We start from the raw sequence: 15692 nt of genomic DNA, 5'->3' as shown, positions 1-15692 counted from the left end.
CTCAAGGGTAGTACTGTCGTACTCAAGGGTCGTACTGTCGTACTCAAGGGTCGTACTGTCGTACTCAAGGGTAGTACTGTCGTACTCAAGGGTAGTACTGTCGTACTCAAGGGTCGTACTGTCGTACTCAAGGGTAGTACTGTCGTACTCAAGGGTCGTACTGTCGTACTCAAGGGTCGTACTGTCGTACTCAAGGGTCGTACTGTCGTACTCAAGGGTCGTACTGTCGTACTCAAGGGTCGTACTGTCGTACTCAAGGGTCGTACTGTCGTACTCAAGGGTAGTACTGTCGTACTCAAGGGTAGTACTGTCGTACTCAAGGGTCGTACTGTCGTACTCAAGGGTCGTACTGTCGTACTCAAGGGTAGTACTGTCGTACTCAAGGGTCGTACTGTCGTACTCAAGGGTAGTACTGTCGTACTCAAGGGTAGTACTGTCGTACTCAAGGGTAGTACTGTCGTACTCAAGGGTAGTACTGTCGTACTCAAGGGTAGTACTGTCGTACTCAAGGGTAGTACTGTCGTACTCAAGGGTCGTACTGTCGTACTCAAGGGTAGTACTGTCGTACTCAAGGGTAGTACTGTCGTACTCAAGGGTAGTACTGTCGTACTCAAGGGTAGTACTGTCGTACTCAAGGGTAGTACTGTCGTACTCAAGGGTAGTACTGTCGTACTCAAGGGTAGTACTGTCGTACTCAAGGGTAGTACTGTCGTACTCAAGGGTCGTACTGTCGTACTCAAGGGTAGTACTGTCGTACTCAAGGGTCGTACTGTCGTACTCAAGGGTAGTACTGTCGTACTCAAGGGTAGTACTGTCGTACTCAAGGGTAGTACTGTCGTACTCAAGGGTAGTACTGTCGTACTCAAGGGTAGTACTGTCGTACTCAAGGGTAGTACTGTCGTACTCAAGGGTAGTACTGTCGTACTCAAGGGTAGTACTGTCGTACTCAAGGGTAGTACTGTCGTACTCAAGGGTCGTACTGTCGTACTCAAGGGTCGTACTGTCGTACTCAAGGGTAGTACTGTCGTACTCAAGGGTCGTACTGTCGTACTCAAGGGTAGTACTGTCGTACTCAAGGGTAGTACTGTCGTACTCAAGGGTAGTACTGTCGTACTCAAGGGTCGTACTGTCGTACTCAAGGGTCGTACTGTCGTACTCAAGGGTCGTACTGTCGTACTCAAGGGTTGTACGGCTCTGTGGATTTGATTCGCTGGACGCAGTCATCTGCACGAGGAAAACCGTGAACAAAAATATTCATAAATACCATAACACACACACACACACACACACACACACACACACACACATATATATATATATATATATATATATATATATATATATATATATATATATATATATATATATATATATATGTATGTTATTCGTAATTGTCCCCAAAAGCCTCTTTCTGAAGGCTGCGCTTCTTCCAGTAGCAGGGGAAGAGGACTGCATTGGCGTAAGAAGTTCTCTGATGTGACTGTATTCCCAGTGATACTGCCTTGCCAGAAGTGACTTTGGACACGCGACGTAGCCACTCGTAGAGGGAACCTGGTGATATATATATATATATATATATATATATATATATATATATATATATATATATATATATATATATATATATATATATATATATATATATGTGTGTGTGTGTGTGTGTGTGTGTGTGTGTGTGTGTATAAAAACACAATGCCATCCATCTGGTGCTGGAGGACCAACGGGCTAGTTTCCTCACCGCCACACCCGACCACATACCAAACAAGGGGAATACGAGGCGTGAAATTCCATATGCCACCAAGCCATCCTGACTCGTATGGCCCATTTCCACGAGCAAAGGCCAGCAAGTGTTCCCGTAAGGAAGATCCGGACTTACATGCGGATCGTCCTCAAGAACGTCAACACCGAGGGCGGTGACGTCACCAGTTTGAAGGGTTTTTTTTTTTCACACGATAGTTTCTAGCACGTTAGGTTTATGTGTACTTGTTTATACCCAGGAAAAAACAAAGTATCAGCGCCACTTATTTGATGCGGCGTTGATGGGAAACAAAAGAGTTTACTGGGTAGGGGGTCAGGATTCTCTCTGACCCTCACACCCACGATCGAAGTCTTGTATATTTAGTTCAGTAGTCATACTGTCATGTCTGGGAGGAGGCGAAGGGGTTAGTGATGGGTTGTGAAGATGCAGTGCCGGGCAGTGCCTGCAGGAGGACAGTGACGAGGAGGGATGGCGGACGGAGCCAGGGTTGGGGTAGGCAATGTATAGTTCATAGACGACTCTCAAAGAAGAGGCAGTGATAAGGTAATTAGTTGGACTGTATTTTGTGACAGAATTCGTGTGTGTGTGTGTGTGTGTTTGTGTTATTACTGTTTCGGTTTTAAGGGAAGAATGTTTACACTCGTATTGCCCCGTCACTTAACCTTGCATATATGCACCATGTCTTTACTCTTCTGTACACATACACAACACACACACACACACACACACACACACACAGATGCGCCTAAACCAAGTGTGTGTGTGTGTGTGTGTGTGTGTCGTCTGCAGGTCACTGTGTAAGTATCCTACAACACGTAGTGAATCCCCAATCGTTGAATATGCATGACGTGAGAATATTTTGTGATTTCTAATATTGCTCTGCTTGTATTTATCCCCAGGTTGTGCAGCAGATACTGTAGGGGCAAGGGAGGAAGACTCAGAGGAGGTAAAAAATGTGTTAATCGAATCCAGTGTCCAGAATAACAAGGAACAAGACGAAGCTAATTAAAGACTGAGACAAGGAGAGAAGTAAGACAAAGTGTTGGGGAGGAAGGAGAAACAGGTGCTCTTAAATGAAAAACAAAGGAAGAGAGAGACAGAGAGAGGCGTCTCAGTAGGGAAGTGTTGCCAGAAATAAACACCTGAACTCTGGAAATCACTTGCCAGCGAGGCAGGTGTGGGAGGGTGAGGTAACTGGTGTTTCTTTTTTTTTTCAGTGACTATTGTGTGTATACTTATCTGCTCGGGAGCCGCGTGTGTGTATGTTTAGTGTAGTGTCGTATGTGTGTGTGTATACCCGTATATGGTGGGTGTAGCCCGAGTGTGGGGGATATTGTACAGCGGCGGGCGGTCGGGCGACGTGTGTTCCCGTGCAGGGAGGTGTGAGCTGAGGGACGGCCGCTGCCTAAGTCAGGAAGGCGGTGTTGTGTCGAGGTGTTCCCCTGGCGGAGGTCGAGGGGGGCCCCCTAGCGTGTGGTAGCGGGCCCGGCCCGTGAGTGTTTGGGGGGGTGGCACGCATGCCCAGGTGCTCCAAGCCCCTCCTCCCTGGGGCTGACTTGCCGTCGACGCTGGGAGTCCGCCGCTAGACCGTCCCCGCGTCTCGCCAGGGCGGTACACGACCCCATCAGTGTCCCGCTCCCGCGCACCTGCCTGCCCCTCACTCACCTGTGCTCACACCGCCGCCGCCCGTGCCATGCTGGAGGCCGGGCCTCTGATGTGGTGCATGGCCTAGCCTCTACCCCACCCCCCGAGGCGGGTCACCACACCTGACCCAAGGGAAGGTCATCAGGCAAACTGACGTGTGACATACGTCCGTCGAGCTGTACGAGACTCGTCCTCATCATGTTGACCTCTTTACCCTGACCTTGAGTGAATCTCGACCTTCAGTATACGACCGGCAGGTGACCTAGGAGGTTCAAAGAAGTCATTAGCGTGTGACCTTTGACCTGCTGTGTCGGCGCATGTCTGACCCCATCTGGCCTCTCCAACACCGCCACTCTTCACCCACGCCATCCTCACACAGTCAACAGGTAAGACTTGTAAACTGTGGCTTGTACTCCTTCAGTAGTTCCATTAGTTCCATTACATTAGTTCCATTACATTACATGCATGTTGACCCACTGTGTAAATGTGTGGGTCAAGTATATATGTAAAGTACGTATGAGTCGCGTGCATATGCACAGTACAGGATACATATATGTGCAAACCCGAGAGTGGAGGCATGACCAATGTCTTGCGTATTCTGATATGTCTTAAGTGTTTACTGTATACCAGCCACCCAGAGTAAACCTATATCGTGCTATACCAAAGTTTAGATGTGCATGTTTTGGTGGGTTTACATCCACAGTACATTGTGAGGTTTGACACTTATGAGGGGTTATGTGTCATGAGGTGATGACTGTAGTGATGCAGATCTGTCAGTGTGGTGACCCCGAGGTCAATCAGTGAACCCTGAGGGGTTACGGCTTAGCTGAGTTTGTCACTGGGTCATCCCTGTTACTGACCCGACACAAGTCATCGGGTCATCTCTGCCACTGACCTGACACGTGGCAACGGGTCATCCTTGCCACTAACGTGCCTCATACCGCCTGGTCATTAGTGCCACTGACCTGACACATATCAGCAAGTCATCTCAGCCACTGACCTGACACATATCGGCAGATCATCTCAGCCACTGACCTGACACATGTCACTGGGAACATGTCAGATGCCACACCCTAGTCAGTGCAGTCCGCATATCACCAATAATCATAAGTGTGGTTTGTTTAGGATGTCCCTTAAAGTATCGCCACTTAAGTGAATTACTTAAAAAAGTTCTCTGTTGTGTACAAGCTCAGTTATCAATAGATATTACAAGTTCAGCGTATCTTTTACAAAAAGAATCACACAAATCACATTTTTTTTTCGTATCTATTACACGGATTCCCCTTTTTTTTTTCATAGAACGATTAATCTATCGCATTACAGTAACTGGACACCCCATTTCTATATCACTTCATAAATAAGCATCGAAGCGATTAATTTAGAGGTATTATCATTGATACGATTATTATTATATTACGACATTGTTTTTAAGGGTTTGAAATCCCGAGTTGCTGGGTGTTTGAACTCCCTAGTGAAGCGGAGAGAAATAATTGTGATAATGGCAGTATGTGGCAGCTCTGGGGGACCAGGTGGTGCAAGCCAGAGAAAAATTGTGACGCTCTGTGCACCAGCTGCCGCTTCCTGTCTCTCATTTAAGACCCAGCTGGTGCAGCTGGCTGCGTGGGAGCCAGAGACAGCGTCACTGACACCACCAGCTGGGGAGAGAGAGAGAGAGAGAGAGAGAGAGAGAGAGAGAGAGAGAGAGAGAGAGACTGTGCGTGGTGGAGAATGGAACAAAGCGAGACAAAGAAACGGAGAGACAGATGAGACTATCGTGTATCACAGAAGCCTAGACTGACCGAGGGACTCTGAGGACGAATCACTAAGATGGAGGCAATGAGAGAGAGAGAGAGAGAGAGAGAGAGAGAGAGAGAGAGAGAGAGAGAGAGAGAGAGAGAGAGAGAGAGAGCTGTTGAGAACATCCTGGGCAGGAGGGCGAATGTACTCACGTATCCTGCCCCGCCAGACCATGTTTACATACTCATTTAACCTAAATAACCTAAAAATACACACACACACACACACACACACACACACATGTACTTGATCTCCGCTTCCAGCATTCACGAGGTAGCGTCAGGAATAGACGAAGAAAGGCCACATCCGTTCACACTCAATATCTAGCTGGCATGTGTAACGCGCCGAAACCACAGCTCCCTATCCACATCCAGGCCACAAAGAAATTTCCATGGTTTACCCCAAACGCTTCACATGCCTTGGTTCAGTCTAGTGACAGCACGTCGACCCCTGTATTCCACTTCGTTCCATTTCACTCTATCCCGTGCACGCCTTTCACACTCTTGCATGGTCAGACTCCAGTCACTCAAAATATTTATCACCCCATCCTTCCACCTCCAATTTGGTCTCCCCGTTGCCCTTGCCCTCCACTTCTGCCACATATATCCTCACTCTTTCTCTCCATATGTTCAAATCGTTTCAGCACACGATCTTCAGCTCTCTCACCCACATTCTTTTTTCTCAAGACATCTCTGTCTTACCCTATCATTACTGAGTTGATAATGCAGCCTCACACTACACATGCGTACACACAACCTCCCCCCCCTCCCCCATCTTCCTTGCCTTCATCTCAGCGGCCTAGAAAGACACAAGACCCTTGTCCCTCACATTCATGGACTGCACCAACGCTTTCGGTCTTGTCATCCATAACATGATCATCGACGGAGCTTTAGACCTTGGGCTGAGGAGAAGCCTCACCCCCGTGGCCTTAGACTCTGTCACTGTGGCATGCAGACTTCCTCAGTCAGTATCCTCAGGGCTGTATGCTTCCGCTGCTGCATCGCCTCCACGTTCCACTCCCTCCTCACCAGCAGCGTCCCACGGAGACACAAAGATCGGATCCTTATGCTTCTTCATACTTATAAATGGTGTCCTGATGGACGGACCTGCTAGGTGGAAGTACGAGGACGCCTTTGCCACTGGATTTAGCGGTAGTTTAGCCCAGTTCACTCCCCCCCACTAGAACACCCTCAGCAGTCTCCAGAATGGAGGCCAGCCACGCCACCATCAGCTAAACCCAGGCCGTCGTCATGCACATTAATCTCGATTCCAATCCTGTCCCACTCCCTGTCGTCTCACAAGACTTCCCCCGGCCACCTCCAGGTTGTTCAGACGACCAAGCTTCTCAGTGTCGCCTCGGAGGGTAAACTAAACCAGATGGAACACCTCAACACCATCATCAAACCCACCAGTTTTCGTCTCAACATTTTTCGACGGCCGGGGACACTGGAACACCCTTTGCCTGAACCCAAGAACAGCCACACAAACTCTCGTTCTTCCCTCACTCACCTTCCTCCTCTCCTGCCTGTTGTCCGTTCTCCTCCACTACACAACAGCGGCTACTAGAAAGGGGCCGGCAGGATGAGCCTCAGGTATATCCTAATACAATCAACTCCAACTGTGAACTGGACCTCATCCAACAGCTTATGAATAAGCTGTGACACCAACCTAGCGAACAACTCCATTCCACTTGAGATTAGTCGAGAATAATAAGCTGAAGTTGGTATCATAAACAGATGCTTATGTTAAGGAAACAAGTGACTGACGTCGATGAGATGACCGTGAGTGCGACATGATGAGGGAAAACATGATGCATCTTGATCCCGTTGAAATAACAAAGAAATCATAAGTTTGATTACTTACACTTACGATCAAAAGTATCGTTTCCATTCTTGGATGAACAACCCCACAAATAAAATGGTGACGTCTTCTGGTGGAAGAAGTAAGTGTCCAGCGCCAAATTTCCGACGAGACTTGAGTGGGCATCAAGGATCTACTAGTGTTATGCAACGGTAGGGGAGGCGGGTGTATGCGGGCGTTGCGCTCGCCAGGCCAGCCGCTGCGTCTTTGTTTGGTTTGTTTACATTATGGCGGTGCGCGGGAGTCCTCCTGCGGGACGGCCCTCTGGTTTCTCGGAACCGAAGTTTCCGGGATCTCACGCCAGATGCTCTTATGTTTTACGTATTTGACTCGTATATCGCATGTCTGATGTTCACCTGCTTCGTGAACCAATGAACAAAGGATCACGTTTCTGAGAACTGACTCCGTGTCAGATGTTACTCGTTCTCTATTGTTTTTTTGGAAGCCTGGAAATATCAGTTATGTTGAGGAAATAAGAATGATGAACCCCGTGACTCGTTTGATTTTATATATCATACCTGATGTACATATATTTTGTAGTACAACGTATTCCATTTAGATATCATGTGACTCATTTTATTATGAGTTGTTCTGTTTCTTATTATTGTGATTATTATTATTGTTTAATTATTGATTATTATTATTATTATTAGATATTATTTATGGTTATTAGCTGTTTATCGCGTTGAGGAGCTATCTTCAAGAACAGATGAAGAACAAACGTTCATTTGTTCATATTCACTCTGTAGCTGTTGCGTATCATGCACTGAAAACAGTGCCCTCTGTCAACAGCCAAGACTCACAGGCCTTTCCGTGGTATCCCCTTACCACTTCACATGTCCTTGTTCGGTCTTCTGACAGCACGTTGCCCTCTGTACACCACATTGCTCCAATTTTCTCTCTCCGGTGCACGCCACACACCCTCCTGAATATTGAGACCCCCAATAGCTCAAAGTGTTTTTCACTCCATTCTACTGTATCGTCCCCGCTCCCCTGTACTATTTTTTTAACTTTCACCTGTGAAGCATATATCCTCTGAGTCAGTCTCTCCTCGCGCATCCTCTATATATGTCCAAACCATTTCAGCACACCTTGCATATCTCTCTCAGACATACTCTTCTTACTACCACACCTCTGTTTCTCACAGTGTCGTTTTCTACTCGATCGGCCCTCTTTCTTACTCTTGCATTTAGGGCCCACGTCTCGCATCCACAGAACACCACCGGGACTATTAAACCATCAATACACACCCATCTTTGCCCACACAGACTGAGACTTTGAGACCTATCTTTCCACGCACCCAGAATCTTTGCCCCCTCACCCACCCTATGATTCTCTTCAGCTCCCATAATTCGTTCGCTGCCATCCCCTCCCCACTCCCCAGGGATCTAAAACAACCCTCCCTCATAAAGTTCTCCCATTCAGACTCTGTTTTACCCCCATGCACCTTCCTCTTAACCTCCTCCTGCTTTTTCTTTTGCTTGTTCATCTCCCAGACGCCCGCACTCCTTCCCTGCAGGCGACTCCCGTAAAACCTCTCTTTTCTCCTCCACTACCAGCTTAACTTCCTCATCATGCCACTGACTACGGTTTCTGACACGCCCACATACCACCTTCCGCATGCCATGGAAGCACAACTTCCATCTAGACAGCTCCCACTCCTCAGCCCCCTCTCTAAATTTCCTTTACTCTCTCCTTTCGTCATTCTTCCTTCCCATCTCTCTTGGTATCCCCTCACAAAAGCCATGTTTTATTGTTATTATTATTATTATTATTATTATTATTATTATTATTATTATTATTATTATCATTATTATTTATTTTTATTCATTTATTATACTTTGTCGCTGTCTCCCGCGTTAGCGAGGTAGTGCAAGGAAACAGAGGAAAGAATGGCCCAACCCACCTACATACACATGTATATACATATACGTCCACACACGCACATATACATACCTATACATTTCAACGTATGCATATATATACATACACAGACATATACATATATACACATGTACATAATTCATACTGTCTTTGTTCATCATTATTATTATTATTATTATTATTATTATTATTATTATTATTATTATTATTATTATATTATTATTATTATTATTATTATCATTATCGATTGTATGTTCTTTACGTTTCTCAGTGTAACTGATAGTGTTTAACTCTTGTTTCAATTAATAAAGTGGTCGAATACTTCCTCAAGTGTTAAGCCAGAGAGAGAGAGAGAGAGAGAGAGAGAGAGAGAGAGAGAGAGAGAGAGAGAGAGAGGGACCCGATGAAAGTCAGATCTGGAGGGGCCTGGCCCGCTTTTCTTGTGCCTTGAGGCTAGGCTGAGGTTGGCACAGGAAGGGCGATGGTTGAGACCTGGCCCCAATTTTTTTCTTTCCCATAGGTCGTATTGTGGGTGACGACTGTCTAATACACTATATACTTAATCCCACGAGCACGGCGGTACGACCCCATGAGCACGGCTTTACAGCTCTTAAGCATGACTGTACAACCCCGGGTAATTTGATCTAGTCATTCGATCTGCAAAGGACCGAACCATCATGGCCAAGGGTCGTACCGTCGTGCTCAAGAGTCATGCCATTGTGCTCAAGGGCCGCACCGTCGTGCTGAAGGATCGTAACGTTGTGTTCGAGGCTCGTACCGCCGTATTCAAGGGTCGTATCGCCTTGTTCAAGGGTCGTACCGCCTTATTCAAGGGTCGTACCGCCTTATTCAAGGGTCGTACCGTCGTATTCAGGAGTCTAAGGGTCTTTGTTAAACAAGGAGATAAAAAATCGAAATAGTTCACAGATTTCTGAGGACAAATATGATTATTTTCAGCAAGATAATATGGATTGAGCGCCAGGTAAACACCGGGCTGGACACATGAATCATTACTGTGAACCATTTAGTGTCATGACTTGACATTAACGTTCGTACCCTAGTACTGAGGCGATTATTATTACTCGGTCTTGGTGAAGAATTCCATCTCATCGAGGATTTTTAATGCGAATTGTGCTTAAATGACTCGTAAATGTAATGATACACATATAATTCACATTAAGAATCACTGTTTCCTTTGCTAGCGAGGCAGCGCCAGGAACAGACGAAGAAGGGTCGCATCCGCTCATATCTGTTCTCTTTCCACACATCCGTCAGCGCTCCCAGAACCTTCGCCCCCTCCCCCACCCTATGACTCACTTCCGCATCCATGGTTCCATTCGCTGTTATGTCCACTCCTAGGTATCTATAACACTTCGCTTCCTCTAATTTTTCTCTATTCAAACTCACACCACAACTAACTTGTCCCTCAACCCTGCTGGACTTAATAACTTTGCTCTTATTCACATTTACTCTCTACTTCCTCCTCTCACGCACTCCTTCTGTGCAATGTATGTATATCTTTTGTGAGATGAAATAAGGAGTATAAAGAAAATAGTTGGTTGTTCAATTAGGGTCTCAACTGGTCTAGTGTGTCCTTTATAGGATGGAGAAGGAGACTTGATGGAGGAGAAGGAGTGATGGAGAAGATGGAATGAAGATGGAGGAAGGAGTCCGACTTAGGGAGTTCTTTTTTAGCACTGTCGGAGTTCTAATACTCCCACCGTTAATAATAGACTGAAGAATACTTGGTTTCCCAGGATGGTCTTCGTGTAAAGGATGATGTGTACCTTCTTCGTCTGAATAGTGTTTTTATTACTAACTTACCAGGAAACCGTTTTTAATACCATGGTTATTGCCTTGGCTTCCAGACGGGGACGTAAAGCAGTAAGCCCCGCGCTATGTCAACAAACAACTACTGATATGGTCCCTGTTTAGAGTGGGAGTATTGAGGTGGAAGGTGTGAGGTAGGGAACATTAATACTTTTGGTGTGATGTGAAGGCATTGTGATATTTGCAGGTACATGGGTCGTTGGCTTAGATTGTGTTGTGGAAAAACTCGTCCTCACGTTTGAAAAGATATTTGCGAAGACTGTATATCCTCCAATCACTTCTGGAAACCCCATATAATGAGCTTTCAAAGATCTGCGCCACAAAGGCTACCGGCGTTTGTATAGGTGAAGTGAACAGTGTTTCTTTTGAGCAGCAATTCCGTAACTAAAGGAGGCTCCCTCCTCTTTGCATTGAGGACTGCTCACAGTTCTGGAATGGATCCTCTTTGACTATCCATATAAGATCTGGTAGCAGAGTCAACAGGGATCAGTCCCAACTCCCCTGCTATCACTTGTCTTCAACCATCACCTTCCTGTATCCACGACCTTGGTTCTCTCTCTCTCTCTCTCTCTCTCTCTCTCTCTCTCTCTCTCTCTCTCTCTCTCTCTCTCTCTCTCTCTCTCTCTCTCTCTCTCTTCTTGTTCTTCTTCTTCTTCAGATATCATTTAAGCCGTTGATCCGTTGGTGTCGTGGGGTATGACTGCATGTTTTCAGACCCTGAGAGCCCTTGATCGTTGGCAAGTCCCTGGTTACCACTTCCTAAGGTTTCTATATCGAGACCAAGAACACGAGGATTGGCCTTTATGATGTCTCCTTCTTTCATCACACAGTGAAGCTGTGAAATTCTCCTCCTCCTCTAGTCCTTCTCTCTTGCTTTCACTCTTCTGCCTTCATCATACAAGTGTATAAACATCTGAGAAGTTTGAGTGAATCCTTTTTATTCTTAATATGTTTAATTCCAACTCTATATCATTGTTTTATTTTTTTTTTTTTTGATAAGTTGTCACCGTCGCATCTTTCCAACCGATGTGACTCTGGCCTGGACTTCTGATGTCCGAGACTTTCGGCTTCTGTGAAGGAGAAAAGGACTGTAATTCTACGTTACAGGACATGCATTGCTCCACCATAGGCAAGAACCATGTGACACTCCCTGCCACCCCTTCTCTCTCTCTTTCTCTCCTTCCATCCTTCCCTCACTTTCCTCTTCCTCCCTCACTTTCCTCTCCCTCCCTCACTTTCCTCTCCTTCCCTCACTTTCCTCTCCCTTCCGCACTTTCCTCTCCCTCCCTCACTTTCCTCTCCCTTCCCTCACTTTCCTCTCCCTTCCGCACTTTCCTCTCCCTTCCCTCACTTTCCTCTCCCTCCCTCACTTTTCTCCCCCTCCCGCACTTTCCTCTCCCTCCCTCACTTTCCTCCCCCTCCACTTTTCTCTCCCTCCACTTTTCTTTCCCTCCTCCACTTTTCTCTCCCTCCCTACACTTTCTTCCCCCTCCACTTTCCTCTCCTTCCCTCACTTTCTCTGTCATCTCGGGCGGGCGGTGTTCGGGTCGCCAGCCCACCCTGGCAACAGCTGAAGGCAGGCAGGTCAGGGTGGGGCAGCATTACACTCTTTGTTTTTATTGTCCTTATTGTTCAAGTACCGAGGAAGGGGCGGTGAGATGGGGGGGGGGGGGGTAAGGACTGCTGGGGCGTTAGAGGGGTGTGTGAGGGTGGGGGGAGGTGGATGGGGACTGGTGAGACCTGGGGGAGGGAGAGGTGGCTGATGAGAGTAATGTGTCTTGTGGCCATACAGTATGCCTTGTTGCCATACAGTGTGCTTTGTGGCCATGCAGTGTGTTATGTGGCCATACAGTGTTTCTTGCTGGAAGATAGTATGTTTTATGGCCATATACAGTGTGCTATGTGGCCATACAGTGTTTCCTGCAGCCAGATAGTATGTTTCGTGGCCATATGGTGTGTATTATGATCACATAGTATGTTATGTGGCCATACAGTTGCTCTTGTTGGCTTCTGTTGTTCCTGTCTAATTGCTTGTAGACTCTCCTGATGAGTGCCTTAAAGACGTATGTAATTCTGAAAGCGTATATATAAGGTGGACGTATGGTGTAAACATACAGGAACAGGGAAGGTAACCCTGTATTGGTATAATAGATTAAGTTTTTTCGAAAAACATTTCGACTTGTAAGAAGTAGAATAATTTAAGGTTACGTCAAGAATCACTTATCACAACTACGTTAATAAATCACTTGTCACGCCTACGTCAATAAAAGTCGTGGCCCGACAGATGCCGTTTGATGACATCCAAGACAAACACACTATCAACTGTTGATGAAAGTGTTGGTGTTACGTGATGCTGATGTGATGATGTTCTCAGTGGGATCTGTTCCCCGGCTGTCACTGTGGCGCTTCTGGTTAGGTTGTTTCAGTGGGACCCGTTCCTGGGTGCGACTGTGGCACTAAAGGGGTTTAATGTTAGTTGTATATGGTCTGATTTCCTTGTGAATATTTGTAATGAAATATAATTCTATTTACTATAAGACATTGGGCGTGAGTTGAGGTTACTTATGAGTGATTTTAAAGGCTGTATTTGACTACTCGACCTTATCAGTATGAGGGGATGGACATAGGAATGAGGACAGATTGAATCATTCCTCACACGGACGATCTATGAGAAGAGTTTGAGGGAGATGAGGTGTCCCAGGTAAATTGATAGAATTCGTCCCAAGGTTTTATAAGAGCAGGACTCCTCCCCTCCTTATATCGAGGTGTTGGACCCCACGTCTGGCGGTTCGATTCTCCTCTCATAGGGGGAAGACAGATCATAACACCACCACGGTACGAAGAGTGCAGTTTGGTCAGATGGATCTTGGAGCCCAGTGTCTCATCTTGTGTAACCAGATAACGACCTTATTGCGCGAGCTGATTCGAAGGCAGGATCAGCAGAGGGTATGATAACATGAAGACGAGATCAGGGATATGCGAGATCACCTCATAATGTGATCATGAGTTGAGTGATAAGGTCCATCCAATCGTATGATCATCTATCAATAAAGACTGATAGATAGGAGTTATCCTACGCTCTCAGCGGAAGGAGAAAGCCACTGAAATCAAGAGAGTTTAAAGACCGTTTCAGTGTAATCTCAGTCGATCGTAACATTAACGTAAGTTTACCCTAATGTAACGTCACCCGAAGGTAAGGACCCGCTCAAATGGAAGCTCATGTGGCGTAACATTAACTAACCCCCACCTTCTCCCGAGACAACATAAACGAACGCGAGGGCAATTAAGACCCTCATTAGCCATATTCCTAATGACAGAATCACTTTAACTAAACCCTGGCGGAATGAGGTTCCCAATAAACCGGGTGTCCGCTTACCCAGAGGACGGAAAAGCAGATCTGAGATAATGGGGACTGTGGACGCTTGAACCCGTGACCTGGGATGGAACCTGGGCCCTCTGTGGAGTAGTTAGTTTCCCAGTCTGTGGCTCGAAAGGTATTTGATTGTACTGATGTGGTATTCTCTTCATTGCTGTTGGCGGATGATTCAGTGGTGTTTGACTAGGAGTCGTGTGAGTGGGGTCGATGGAAGGGGGCTGGGAAAGGAATGGGGTCGATGGAAGGGGCCTGGGAAAGGAAAGGGGTCGAGTAGACGCTGTACCCAGGTTAAGTAGAAGTAGAATATATTTCCACACACACACACACACACACACACACACACACACACACACACACACAAAAGCTGAATATGTAAATGGTGGATTTAAGAATCTTTAAACAGAAAGGAAGTCGACTGGGTGTAAAACGGGGGGTTGTCGAGTGGAAAGGCTGACCAGTAAAGAGGTCGAGTAAGAGGCAGGTCGAGTTAACGTATCAGGGGAAAGGTATCAAATACTTGAAAGGCTGAACTTAGTACAGGTCGAGCGTAGAGAAAGTCGAATATTTGAAACAATCATGGAATGAAAGGTCGATTGTATGAGAGGTATATAAAGGTCGATTATACGAAAAGTCGAAAGGGAAGCTTGTGAAATATCAGAGGTCGAGTATTGTAGATGTCGAATACACGAGAGGTGGAACATACAAGCGATCGAGCACACGAGGCGTTGGTATATCACCGGTAGAGCATACGAGGAGTCGAACATACGAGGGGTCGAGCATATCAGCAGTTAAGTATACGATGGGTCGAGCATACGACGGATCGAGCATACGACGGGTCGAGCATACAAGGGGTCGAGCATATCAGCGGTTAAGTATACGATAGGTCGAGCATACGATGGGTCGAGCATACGACGGGTCGAGCATACAAGGGGTCGAGCATATCAGCGGTTAAGTATACGATAGGTCGAGCATACGATGGGTCGAGCATATGAGGGGTCGAGCATACGAGGGATCGAGCATACGACGGGTCGAGCATACGAGGGGTCGAGCATACAGCCTGCTGGTTATCCAATCATATGATTATTTAGCAGATTAATTAGTTACTTAATTTAAAAAAATCCGTTATGTAGACACTCAGTTGATTAATCATTCAGTAGGTTACGAGATGCCCTGATTAATCAGTCACTTGATTACTCAGTCAATTACTGAAACAGCAAGTTGATTAATGAGTCATTTGGTTGAGCAGTCAGTCGGGTAAGCAATCCATTGGTTGATTAGTTTCTTCTCTAAACAGGTGATTGTTGATCAATCTGCCATTTATGTAACAGTCCGTTATCAACTTAGTCATCTTTTTTATCAGTCAGTTTGACAAATAATCCGGTAATGACTCAGTCCCTCGAGTTATAAATCAGTTATCTACAGGCAGGTGATAATTGGGTCATTCAGTAAACAAACTTAATTAGCTAATTAGTCTCCCAGACGGTTCAGTTTTCAGTCATTCCTTCTCCAAGTCAGTTCAGTCAGTCACTCCTTCAGTCAGCA

General features: G+C 46.2%; 1 protein-coding gene across 3 annotated transcripts in view; it reads left to right on the top strand.

Annotated features, from left to right (window-relative positions):
- The window catches only part of LOC139749922 (BMP-binding endothelial regulator protein-like), a 225596-nt gene that overhangs the window by 33772 nt on the left and 176132 nt on the right, over nt 1–15692 (top strand). For 2 of the 3 annotated variants that reach the window (XM_071664337.1, XM_071664336.1), the window contains exon 2: nt 2659–3789. In XM_071664337.1, the coding sequence (XP_071520438.1) occupies nt 3721–3789 (69 nt within the window). In that variant the 5' untranslated portion in view covers nt 2659–3720. Of the gene's footprint in view, nt 1–2045; nt 2303–2658; nt 3790–15692 lie in introns of those variants that run through there. The other variant, XM_071664338.1, reaches the window with a different exon arrangement.

The sequence above is a fragment of the Panulirus ornatus genome, chromosome 8 (assembly GCF_036320965.1).
Source record: "Panulirus ornatus isolate Po-2019 chromosome 8, ASM3632096v1, whole genome shotgun sequence".
NCBI lineage: Eukaryota > Metazoa > Arthropoda > Malacostraca > Decapoda > Palinuridae > Panulirus > Panulirus ornatus.
The sequence above is the reverse complement of the archived record's forward strand: the minus strand, read 5'-3'. Positions and strand labels throughout refer to the sequence as shown.